This window comes from Dermacentor variabilis, chromosome 1 (assembly GCF_050947875.1).
Source record: "Dermacentor variabilis isolate Ectoservices chromosome 1, ASM5094787v1, whole genome shotgun sequence".
NCBI lineage: Eukaryota > Metazoa > Arthropoda > Arachnida > Ixodida > Ixodidae > Dermacentor > Dermacentor variabilis.
This window is the reverse complement of record NC_134568.1, coordinates 42,951,678-42,964,181: the sequence shown is the minus strand read 5'-3', so window position 1 is coordinate 42,964,181 and position 12,504 is coordinate 42,951,678. Positions and strand designations below refer to the sequence as shown.

At 48.6% G+C, this 12,504-nt stretch overlaps 1 protein-coding gene across 5 annotated transcripts in view; it reads left to right on the top strand.

Moving 5' to 3' along the window:
- Positions 1 to 12,504, top strand: part of LOC142576711 (uncharacterized) — a 75,600-nt gene that overhangs the window by 11,973 nt on the left and 51,123 nt on the right. For all 5 annotated transcript variants that reach the window (XM_075686978.1, XM_075686975.1, XM_075686968.1 and 2 more), the window contains exon 4: positions 3,942 to 4,070. In XM_075686978.1, the coding sequence (XP_075543093.1) occupies positions 3,942 to 4,070 (129 nt within the window). The remainder of the gene's footprint in view (positions 1 to 3,941; positions 4,071 to 12,504) is intronic.

Sequence of the window (12,504 nt, the reverse complement as noted above, 5' to 3'; positions counted from 1 at the left end):
CGGTTCCGGCGTTTCCGCTTCCTGGAGTTGCGCTGCGGGAATTTCCGCTTTGACTGTTGTTAGACGATGGTGAGACGCCCGCGCGTGCTTAGTAGAGCTGCGGCAGTCACCATGAGAAGAATGCAAAGGAGACAAGCTGTTGTATTCCGCTGAAGTAGTAGTTCGCGGTCACTGTTTTCCAAATGCACGAAAAACGGCAGTGTTCTCCAAGCGCCCAGGCACTACATTCCACTCTACGTTGTCGCTCGTGCCACAACCGGTCGCAGGTTGACGCGAAGCAGCGAACACGAGCAGATTGCTGGTTACAATAGGCGGTTGTTCTTGAATGGAATCACATTCACAGTTTCAACCGCAGCTGGTACAATTAAAGCCTCTCCGGCGACGCGAAAGTAAACAATGCTAAAAAACAAAATGTCACTTCCACTCGGAACAGGAAGCTGCAGCTACGTAAGTTCCGCTTGGCGCCGGAAGCTAAGGGGGTGAGTGGGAGAGGAGCGTGGAGGAGGAGGGCAAGTTGGCGGTACTTAGCCTGGTCGGCGGAAACGTGTATGGAGGGGCTTTAGTGTGGCTGACACGCGTCATAACACCGAGACTGCGATGTCTGAGACCTCCGCAGAATGGTGGTATGCCGCAGTAGTTTATGAAGTTTACGTTTCTGGCCAACTTGAATGTTTCGCTCTCGTGTGCAGAATACAGCCATGTCCCGCTGCTTGTAAAATGTCACAAGCTCTCGCATGGAAAATTGCTGCGAAGCTCGCAGTTTTGAAATAATGGAGATTGGAACTGGGCTCCATTTTGGAAGAGCTATACGATGTCACATTTCGTTCTTTAGGCGGACATTTCTATAGGAAATTGGCAGCTAGGTGCGAGAACGCACCGGGAACAAATGACACTAAAGATGTGTTTTGCTGGCCAAAGTGCTTCCGAATCGTAACTGCCGACGCCAGCTTCAGAGCGTTAATTTTTAGAGTTAAGGCGCGAGTCCATATTAACAAACATGGTGTCTACCAACTGGGAATATTCGGGGATGTTGAATAGCTTGGAAATACTCAGTGAAAACTCAGGGGATTTGTGCTTCTGTCAGGGAAAATTAGCTGTAATTTTATTGAAAGGGCATGAAAGTCGCGCTAATGCTGACTTGAGTACCGTATTTACACGATTGTAAGTCGACTCGAATGTAAGTCGACCCCCCCATATCGCTTGACAGGAAAAAAAAAAAGAAAAAAAAAACCCGAGGGCGCATTCGACAACGAAAATTTATTAGTAGCTGACATGGTCACTGGACTACTCGTCTTCACTAGTGCTGCCATCGTCATCGTTGCTGCGGTCCCACAGCGCGTCGTGGTCCAGCGAAATTTCAAATTTGGCAAACGACCGCACCAGGACATCTTGCAGAACAGCAGCCCGCGCCAAATGCACCCAACCACACGCAGCCGTCAGGGAGGCTCATTTGACAGGTCCGGTTGGCGTAATTTCGCATTCTTCTGCCGCCAGCCACTCGTACTCACGGCGGAGCAGAACCTTAAAATTAAGGTGAAGGTCCGGGCTTGTTTCATGACCACGTCAAACTTCACTGGCAGGGGCCGATCACTCATTTCAACAACGCTGCCGCAAACTTAGCCTACAGCTCCGGAAAGCGTCCAGACTTCGGCACGTCGGAAATTTCTCACTTGCCGCCACAGGGTGAAAATTTCGCTTCGCTGCAGTCGCCACTCTCGCACCACCCGTTTAGAAACATCGAAATTGCGGCCCGCTGCGCAGTGATTTGTTTCTTCGGCGTAAAGGATGGCAGCCCTCTTGAGCGCTGCTGTGAACGAGTGCCGAAAGATTAGTGAGCCTGCAGCACTCATGACGACTGGGGAAGCATAGAAGTAGCACGTAGCCGGCAGTCAAGTGGAGCCCGTCAAAAAGTTGGTCAAACCAATGCCTTTAAACAGAGAAAGAGAAACCCGTGAACGGTGTCTGCTCTTCCATGAACTACCGATACTCCCCGCAAGCGCCGCCGTTCTAAGGGTGCCGCCGCAAATGGGAATAGCGGCGCTTCCATCAACTATCGACACCCCCCATGAGTGTTGCATGCACTGTAAGACTCAAAAATGTTGAAAAACCCTTCCGAAAAGCGAACAAACACGCGGGATAGCGAAAAGATACGGGTAGGACCATAGAGCAAACATAAAATTGTAACTACGTTGTAGCTCTCGTTGGTATCGCTTTTTTTTTGCCGGGGCCATGTTTTGGTTTCGATTGTAAGTCGACCCCCCAACTTCAGACTTTCAAATTTTAAAACAGGGGTCGACTTACAATCGTGTAAATACGGTAATAGAGAGGAATCCTAACGAATCATCTTTGACGCCATGTCGTTGGCTGGAGGAGTTGCCATTATACAGTTAACGACCGATTTTCTGGATGCCAGATAATTCGGACGACTTTGCGGCACCAACATGTGTCCCATAGTCACTCACTGCATAAGAACGTATGAAATTTCGGATGCAAGAACCCTTCGGCCATCCGATTTCACCGACATTTTTCCATGACCACAGGTCTGAAATGGCATTAAGCAAAGCCACTACCACCGCCGTTATGATTATCTCGCCGCCTCGAACCGGTGCTCTCACACACAGATCCGTTGGCAGTCTTAGCCACCGCAGCGGCAAAGCTAGGCCTAGCTACTGCTAACAATTTGGTGTTGCTAGCAATGGCGCAGACTCAACCTTTGTAATCCACGCCAGTGGCTTCGAAGCTCGGAAAGCACAATGTGTGTAATTATGCCAGTTTCCGAAAGCAAGCTTCACCTCATTACACCAAAGTTACGCGGTGAAGTATTGCGGTGAAGCTTAACAAGTGTGGGAAGGGGGCAGTGGTCACGGTACCCAGTATGCATTCTTTAATTATACACACGTGCACCCGCCACCTCCTGTCAGTATTAGCACCGATATGCCTAATAAGTGTACTGCAGGCCTTCAGAGCTTTTTCGGATGTGCCTGTGGCGATTTGAGCCTTTAAGGGCAGTAGAAGACATGCATTCATTTTTTCGGATGTCTTCGCGGATGTCTAGGGAGTCGAAAAATCAGACGTTGACTGTACAACTGATCAAGAAGATGCTTCAAATGGTTCGTTGGGCGAACACACAGCAGAACAAGGACGAGAACAGAATTTGGATATTTGGATATGTCAGATTGGTAGACACCTTGATAAAACTACTGATGTAACGACTGCTTTTCGTGAAATTGAATTCGTTATAAATGGGGTTGACTTAGACTCTTCGTGATGTCGTGATGCACTGGTTTGCTCAATTTGTACCATAGCTTCAGCTGCCGCACGCGTGTGCAGTCAACACAAGCAGCATTCTTGTAGATTTATTTTACAGGGAACATCATCATTTACTTAGCCTCGTTGCTACACTATGTTCGTGAATTTTGCTCTCACGACATCATGATGATGGTGATGGTACCAGGTGTGGCATTTCAAGACCAGTTTTAGTATCAAATTGTAGTGTTGCACTGCCGAACACGAAGTCACTGCTTAAACCCCTGCTGCGGCAGTCGCATTTTGGTGGGGTGCTCATTAATGAACCTCAGGTGGTCGGAATTAATCTGCAGTCTCCCCACTATGGTGCGATTCATAACCAGGTTGTGATTTTGGCACATAGAACCCCAGACTTCAATTTTAATTTTTAGTAACTTGACATATAAGCAATTCCCAACTTTCATACCTGCTTGACAGTCATGCTTTAACGTGCAAGAAGTGTTCATAGAGTTTCTACAATTTCAAAACTGTGTTGGTACTCCTTCAAGTTGTACAGCGTTTTCATTTCCGTTTTCAAGGCTGATGGCTGATGGCTGGTGGCACAGTTGTCTCTGTTGCAACATTGGCTGAGCTTGAATGTCTGGTGCTGTCAAAATAACATTTCGTTTTGCCTTGCGTGTGCTTTTGTTGTCCAGGCAGAAAAGGCTGAAGGGCAAGAGGAGGACGATTCTGGTGAAGGGGTTGAAGAGGAGGGTGCCAAGGATGGCGATGAAGATGATCAGGAAGCTGGAGGCTCCGAGTCTAAAGATGAAAGTGGAGGCATGGTAAGAAAAGTTATGTAAGAGCACAGAACCCATAAATTTAGATAGACTGAATATTGGGAAAGGAGATGGGAAAAGAAACCTGGTTATGTGAGAAAGTCAATAACTGTGCCATTTTTTTCTCTTTGGCATGCTGTGTTTATTGCAGCATGGTGGATGATGGACTGTAATGTTTTTCTGCAAGGACTTCAGGATGGTCTTTGGTTTCTTGGTTACCTTTGTCAGTATGGGCAGAGAGTTTTGTATCTCCAGGAGGGGGAAATCGGGGCCAATTTCTAAAACCTTCTTTTTTAGGCCACTCCCTAACCTTGCGTGAGGAGCCCTTCACGCTTCCTTGCCGCGAAGCATGTATGGAGGACACAGTATATTTTGAATCTCCCTTCATCCATCGTTATGAAAGGAACCCTTTCGTTACGTAAGGAAAGGATGCGAAAAGTATGCGTCTGGGTTCAAGGGCACCTGTCATAAGCCTCGTGCAGACGTCTTAATTCAGCAAAATAAAGGAAGTTCATCAAATATTTCTTTGCATTAAATTGCTAATACAGTGAAACCACGTAAAACCATAGTTGGTTGGAGTTCGGAAAAAGTATTACTAAACGGTAGAACTGCTTAACCAAATTAGTGTCACAGGGCGTCTACCAACCGGGAATCCTCAGGGATTCTGAGTAGTCTGGAAAAACTCGGGGAAAACTCAGGGAATTTGTGCTTCTATCAGAGAAAATTAGCTGTAATTTTACTGAAAGGGTCGAAAATTGAGGTACCGTATTTACACGATTGTAAGTCGACTCGAATGTAAGTCGACCCCCCCATATCGCTTGACCGGAAAAAAAAAAAAAAAAACCGAAGGCGCATTCGATAACGAAAATTTATTAGTAGCTGACATGGTCACTGGACTACTCGTCTTCACTAGTGCTGCCATCCTCATCGTTGCTGCGGTCCCACGGCGCGTCGTGGTCTAGCGAAATTTCAAATTTGGCAAACGACCGCACCAGGACATCTTGCAGAACAGCAGCCCACGCCAAATGCACCCAACCACACGCAGCCGTCAGGGAGGCTCTTTTGACAGGTCCGGTTGGCGTAATTTCGCAGTCTTCTGCCGCCAGCCACTCGTACTCACGGCAGAGCAGAACCTTAAAATTAAGGCGAAGGTCCGGGTTTGTTTCATGACCACGTCACACTTCACTGGCAGGGACCGATCACACATTTCAGCGACGCTGCCGCAAGCTTAGCCTACAGCTCCGGAAAACGTCCAGACTTCGGCACGTGGGAAATTTCTCACTTGCCGCCTCAGGGTGAAAATTTCGCTTCGCTGCAGTCGCCACTCTCGCACCACCCGTTTAGAAACATCGAAATTGCGGCCCGCAGCACAGTGATTTCTTTCTTCGGCGTAAAGGATGGCAGCCCCCTTGAACGCTGCTGTGAACGAGTGCCGAAAGATTAGTGGGCCTGCAGCACTCATGACGACTGGGGAAGCATAGAAGTAGCACGTAGCCGGCAGTCAAGTGGAGCGCGTCAAAAAGTTCGTCAAACCAATGCCAATGCCTTTAAACAGAGAAAGAGAAACCCGCGAACGGTGTCTGCTCTTCCATGAACTACCGATACTCCCCGCAAGCGCCGCCGTTCTAAGGGTGCCGCCGCAAATGGGAACAGCCGCCCTTCCATCAACTATCGACACCCCCCATGAGTGTTGCATGCACTGTAAGACTCTCAAAAATGTTGAAAAACCCTTCCGAAAAGCAAACAAACAAGCGGGATAGCGAAAAGATACGGGTAGGACCATAGAGCAAACATAAAATTGTAACTACGTTGTAGCTCTCGTTGGTATCGCTTTTTTTTGGGCGGGGCCATGTTTTGGTTTCGATTGTAAGTCGACCCCCCAACTTTAGACTTTCAAATTTTAAAAAAGGGGTCGACTTACAATCGTGTAAATACGGTAATGCTGGCTTGAGTAACGGGCAGGATTCGTAATGAATCGTCTTTGACGTCCTGTAGTCGGCTGGAGGAGTTTCAGTGTACAGTCAATGACCGGCTGTCCGGATGCCCTATAATTTGGACGACTTCGTGGCATCACCGTGTAACCCCATAAAGTCAATGTATCAGAACGTCTTAATTTTCGGACCCAAGACCTCTTCGCCGTCCGATTTTCCGGAGATTTTGCCATGACCGCATGTCCGAAACGGCATTAATCAAAGCCACCACCGCTGCCATTTTGATTACCTTGCCACCTGGAACCGGCGCTCTCGCACGCAGATCCACTGGCAGCCGTAGCCGCCACGGCGGCGGCAACGCTTCGACATTCGCTATGAAGCTTCTTGCGATTGGTTGCCGTGTTTCTTATTGAAAGAATTTGCTGCTGTCGGCAATGTTTTGTGGTCCTCGTGGTTGGCTTAGAAGCTTGGAAAGCATGGTGCGTTGCATAATGCCAGTTCCCAAAAGTCAGCTTTGCCTCCCTACACAAGTGTTAATTGGTGAAGCATACACAAAAGTATTGCAGTGAAGCATTGTTTAACAAGCATGGGAAGGAGCTATTGCCATGGGGCACAGTATGCATTCCTTAATCACATGTGCATGCAGCCGGTATTTCCTGTCACAGTATGAGCACCGATATGCCTAATACGTGTACCGGCAGGCCTTCAGAGTGTTTTCGAATGTGCTTGAGGCTGTTTGAGCCCTTAAGCCGAGAGACGTGGACGACATCAGGTGATGTAGAACTGGGTGGCATGACGGAGGTCTCAGGGATTATCTCGTAAGTGACATTGGTCACTTTACGTAGAACACGGCAAGGGCCTTTATAGCACGGAAGATGTTTCTCGGAGAGCCCCACTCGACAGCAAGGGGACCAAAGTAGCACGAAAGAGCCTGGTGAAAAATATGTTCCACGATGGCGGCGATTGTAAGTGTGTCGTTGAGATTCCTGCGATGCCAACAGATGAGTACGGGCAAGCTGGCGCGCATGGTCAGCGTGGGCGATGGCGTCGCGGGCATACTCGGTCCTCGAATCCTGTATCAAGGAGTGAAGCGTCGAATGGTAACACAGGGTCACGACCGAAGAACAAGTCAAAGGGGGAATACCCAGCAGTATCGTGGCATGATGAATTATAGGTGAACGTGACGTAGGGCAGCACCACATCCCGGTCCTTGTGGTCGGGTGAAACATATTTCGATAGCATGTCAGTAATCGTATGATTAAGGAGAGATGTGGCTTTAAAAATCAACTTCCTTATTTCTTCGTGGATTTTTATGAAAATTGGAACGAATGTTTAGAATGTCTCCCTGATGCTTCCATAAAAGTTTCAGTGATATCTTGAGAATATTTTATTCAGTTTTATTGAGCAGAATTTTTCTCCCTCTAACGTTCTGGAGGGCCTGGGAAATTTAAAGAATGTGATAGAAGGCTTGTTAAGTACTGACTGCATAGCTAAATGCGTGCTGAAGGTCGTGACATTCTTGAATTCTTTTTTTTTTTTCGCAACAAAAATTTTTTTGAGTGCCATATTTTGTTACCTTTGTATCAAGGACACTTTCGGGGTAGATGAATAGCCATATCGTAAACTAGCAAAGGGTCAACATAAGAAAGCAAGAATGTCACGACCTGCACTGTAGCCCAAGGAACGTGACAAAAAAATGGAGTCAAAACATGTTAAACGGTAACGAGGAAATCTGCTCCAGAAACTGAGCAGAAGGGCAGAAAAACAGTTTTGAGAAAACGGCTCTCAAAGTTTCACCTTCTCAGTTCTCTAAAAGGCACCACATTTGTAGTCTGGGGTGTTTTGTGATGTGGGGGGGCTTCTTGGTACATGTGACCTCTGGTCTGGTGCGCTCCCCTCCCCCCTTTTCTTTTTATAGGGCATTCTTTGCTGCTGCTGCTCTACAAAGGGGATGGTGCCTAAGTTTCAAACCAAGTGACGTGCAGAACTCTGTGTGGGCATGAATATAGTTCAAGTGTACATTCAGGCAGCCTGTATCCGCAAGCTGCCCAATTGATAGCAATCTCCAGTACAATCAGTGAGGCATTTTTTTTTTCTTTTGGTAGAATCAACCATGTTACTGAATGAAGGCTGAGTGTCAGCAGCCTCCCAAGTCATCTTTACTTGACAATGACTGTAGAACTTGGGATCAGAGAGCCAGTGATAGATTTGCAGCTGCTAGGTGCTGTCCGGAATTGTACTTTTGTATGATGCCTCAATCACTTCTGCAGCCAGGTGTCTGTGCCAGCCCAAGAGGCCTAGTGAACAGAGCTCATGATGAGGTTCTCTTTATGAAGGAGTGGTATGATAGATATTGTTGCGAGCTATCGTGACAATATGATAACAGAGCGAATTTGCAATATGCTTTGTTGTGAGTCCGAGGTGCTGATGTGCGAAACGCCTAGTCGCAGATACAAGGTGCCAACGCGCAATGTGCTTAGTCGCGCAGTTCGAGGTGCCGATGCACGAAATGCCTAGTCGCGGGCTCGAGGAGTCGACCCTCACGCTTATTCGCGAAGCCAGCGGTGCCGACGCGTGAAATGCCTAGTCGCGGGCTCGGGCCGGGAGTCTACTCTCGATGCGCTTATTCGCGCAGTCCGAGGTGCCGATGCACAAAATGCTTAGGTGAGGGTCCAAGAAGTTCGCGTGTGATGTGCTTGATCACCACGTCGGAGACTCCCTAGGTGCGATGTGCATCGTCACGAATTCCGAAACACCGAGTGCTGAAAGGCTTAGCCGCATGTCCGAGGATTCCACGCGTGAATTTCGGTCGCGAAGTCCGCGTCGCCGATGTTCGGAATGCTTAGCCGCGAGTCTGAAACGTCCACAAGCATAGGGATCGGCCACGCTACCGCAATGTTTGCGTAGCGCCCGTTTTGACATGTCGAGATTACAGCGAGTGGAAACGTCCATACTCGCGAGGATCAAAGAGCAGACGACGCGAGCGCCAGACCAATGGCGAATCGCGCTGGAGTCGCATGGCAGGTGCGGCCAATCGCACGCTCCAGCACGACGTTCAATCATTTGCTTTTTGTGCGCTTGTTTCTGTATGGAGGAGATAGCTGAAGCGGCACATTTGAAGACTGAGAAATGCGCTTTCGAACGAAACCAAGATGGCGGCGCTCGGTTGCGCCGTTCCGGAGATATTGTGGCTTGAAAAACACTATCCTTTCTTGATTTCCGCGAGATTTTTCGCCACCGTATCTGATAAAACGAATTTTTTAGAGCACTTCTAAGTGGTTTACAGTGATGATATTCGGGTATCAGATTGAAAAAGGGTTATAGAAACTGAGAATGTGATTTTCACAAAATCTATTTTTTGGTAATTTCTCGCGATGCGAAAGCCGCGTCCCCCTTAAGTCGCTCAGTAAGGCCGTTGGTCTGGGGATGATAGGAGGTGGCCAGTTTTTGCTTGGTAGAATATGAGTGTAGGATGTCTGCGATGACTTGGGAGAGGAAAGTGCGGCTGCGTTCAGTAAGGAGCGGTTGCGGGGCGCCATGTACTAAAGTGATATCCCGGAGTAGGAAATCTGCGACGTCTGTTGCGCAGCTCGTGGGAAGTGTTCGAGTGTTGGCATAGCGCGTTGCGTAACCAATACCGACAGCGATCCACCTGTTGCCAGAGCTGGACTTGGGTAAAGGGCCAAGGAGATCCAAACCCATGCGAAAGAACAACTCAGGTGGAATGTTGATCGGCTGTAAGTACCCAGCAGGAAGCATTGCTGGCTTTTTGCGATGTTGACAGGGCTTGCAAGCAGCTACATGGCGCCGTACGGAGCGTGCGAGGCCGGGACAGTAGAAGTGGTGGCGTACGTGGTTGTAAGTGCGAGCAAAGCCATGGTGTCCGGCAGTTTGGGTGTCATGAAGCTCCTGAAGCACGGTTGAGCTGCGTTGGTACAATATCCCGTTGTTGAGAACGAACCACCGTAACGATGGATCATTAGAAGCAGATTCCATTTGGTCACTGAGGGTCCTCAAAGTAGTGTCATGGCGTTGCTCGTTGGCCATGTCTAAAATCTGGGAAATTGAAAGAACACTTGCGGAAGCGTCCATGTCGGCGTTAGCGGGTGTGTGTACAGGGTAACGGGACAAACAGTCGGCATCCTTGTGTAGGCGACGAGACCTATACACCACCGAATAGGAATACTCCTGTAGCCGCAAAGCCCATCGTCAAAGCCTCCCTGTGGGATCTTTTAAGAATGAAAGCCAACAGAGACCGTGGTGATCCGTTACAATAGAAAAGGGCCTGCCGTATAAATGGGGTGAAATTTTGCCACTGCCCACACAACGGCCAAACATTCGCGCTCGGTAATAGAGTAGTTCCACTCCGCAGGTGACAAAAGACGGCTAGCGTACGCTACGACACGTTCATGGCCGTGTTGAACTTGTGCCAAGACGGCACCGATTCCGTGGTCACTGGTATCGGTGCGCACTTCTGTAGGGGCTGAAGTAGCAAAGTGTCTTAGAATGGTAAGCATGGCGGTATGGCGAGAAAAGGCAGTGGCCTGAGAGGATCCCCATAAAAACGGCACACTTTTCTTCAGGAGATCTGTGAGAGGGCGTGCTATGGTGTCAAAATTTTTAACAAAGCGGTGGAAGTAAGAGCAAAGGCTCACAGAACTTAGGACATCTTTTGCGGACCGTGGAACAGGGAACTCTTTCACGGCACGAGTTTTCTCTTGGCCCGGTTGGATGCCAGTTGCATTGACGACATGTCCAAGAACAGTAATCTCACAATGGCCAAAGTTACATTTCTTGGAGTTGAGGTGTAGACCGGCCTTGCGAAAAACGACAAGTACAGCTGAAAGGTGCTCATTGTGTGTGCTGAATGAGGGCGAGAACACAATAACATCATCTAGGTAGCAGAGACAAGTCGACCCCTTGAATCCTTGGAGTAAGGGAGTAATGAGTCCATCATAAGCTCAAAGGTAGCCGGAGCATTGCATAGCCCAAAAGGCATAACTTTGAAGTTGTCAAGACCCTCGGGCATTATAAAGGCGGTCTTTTTGCGATCTAGATAATCAACAGTGATTTGCCAATATCTGAACCGTAGGTCGATGGACGAAAATTACTGTGCCCCTTATAGGCAATCGAGGGCGCCATCGAAACGAGGTAGTGGGTAGACTTCCTTCGTGATGGGGTTGAGGTGGTGGTAATAGACGACCGCACGCCAAGTTTCATCCTAGACGCCAGCGCTCGTTTCTCCCCTGGCGGAACGATTTCATCTCCAACGGGTGTAGGCTTCCGCCGCCGCTTCCCTTCACGGTCGCGCGCGCGTTCAGTTCGCGCTGCGCGCGAAACGTCTCGTGTTCGCGACGGCGCCTCTTCGGATGACCGGAAATTATTATTGTGTTGTTAACTGTCACGACAGCAATGTAAATACGAAAGGGTTCATTCCACCAGTGAAATTCTGCCGATTCACAAGAAAATGGTACGAAAAATGCAGACGACAGACATGGATTACTGCGGTGCGCCGAGCGAAGTAAACAACTGGCAAACGAAGCGACCTCGTTCATTGATCACTCCTGAGTGTATGACGGTTTTTATATGTAACCCACATGAATTTAATAATTACTCGGTACATAATCCTTTTATTCATATAAAAACTAAGTTGTTCGACGAGCGCTTGTCCTGTCTTCTTTCTCGTGTTTCGTTTGTGTGTGCGCTGCCCAAGAATGAAAACCACTTCTGTTGTATGCGCTAGCAGTGGCCGAAGCTCACGCGTCCCGAGAAATTTAATATGTGCACGATGCATTGAACATGACCGGAGTTCGTTCCCGCTTCACCACTGCACCGATCGATCGAGTTACTGGACGATACGCGCCCGCGTCTTGGTCGCGTCGGCATTGGTGAAGCAGGAATGATTACTAATACTTTCAACTTCCGTCTCTTGAGCACTGTTAAAAAATGGCCAAGCTGTCTACATTGCTGTCTATATTCCATATTGTAGGGGACGTAATAGTTAAAGTTGTGTGCGCATGTCGTACTTGTGCTATGCAGCGATATATTTTGTTTATTTCCGCACAGTGTCGATGGAAGTCCGTTGTCGCCATCAGAGGCAACACAGATTTGTAGCAAACATATTGTGAGAAACTGCAAAAATGACTTTTTCCGGCGGCACATACTGACGATTTTTCCGGCGGCACATACGATGTCGTTTCCAATTACCTGCTCAGCGTCACTTACATGGTTAAGCAGACGCTGCCCTTTCGCCGCATTGCAGCCATAAAAATATACGTCAAGCGTACCCATCTTCTTAAAGGCAAATAGAAGCGTGTACAGTCTGTTTCACGCTTAAGGGAAAACTCGGAACGTATTGCATCGCGATGCGGCAAGGAATGGAGTCGTGCGGCGGCAGCAGCTCGAGCAGCCGCAGACGCTCGAGAGGCGGAGTCGTGATCTGCGTCGTCTGCTACGGCGGCGCGCGCTGGCCGCATTGTCGGGAAGCGTGCTACTGCCAGGGGCAGTGC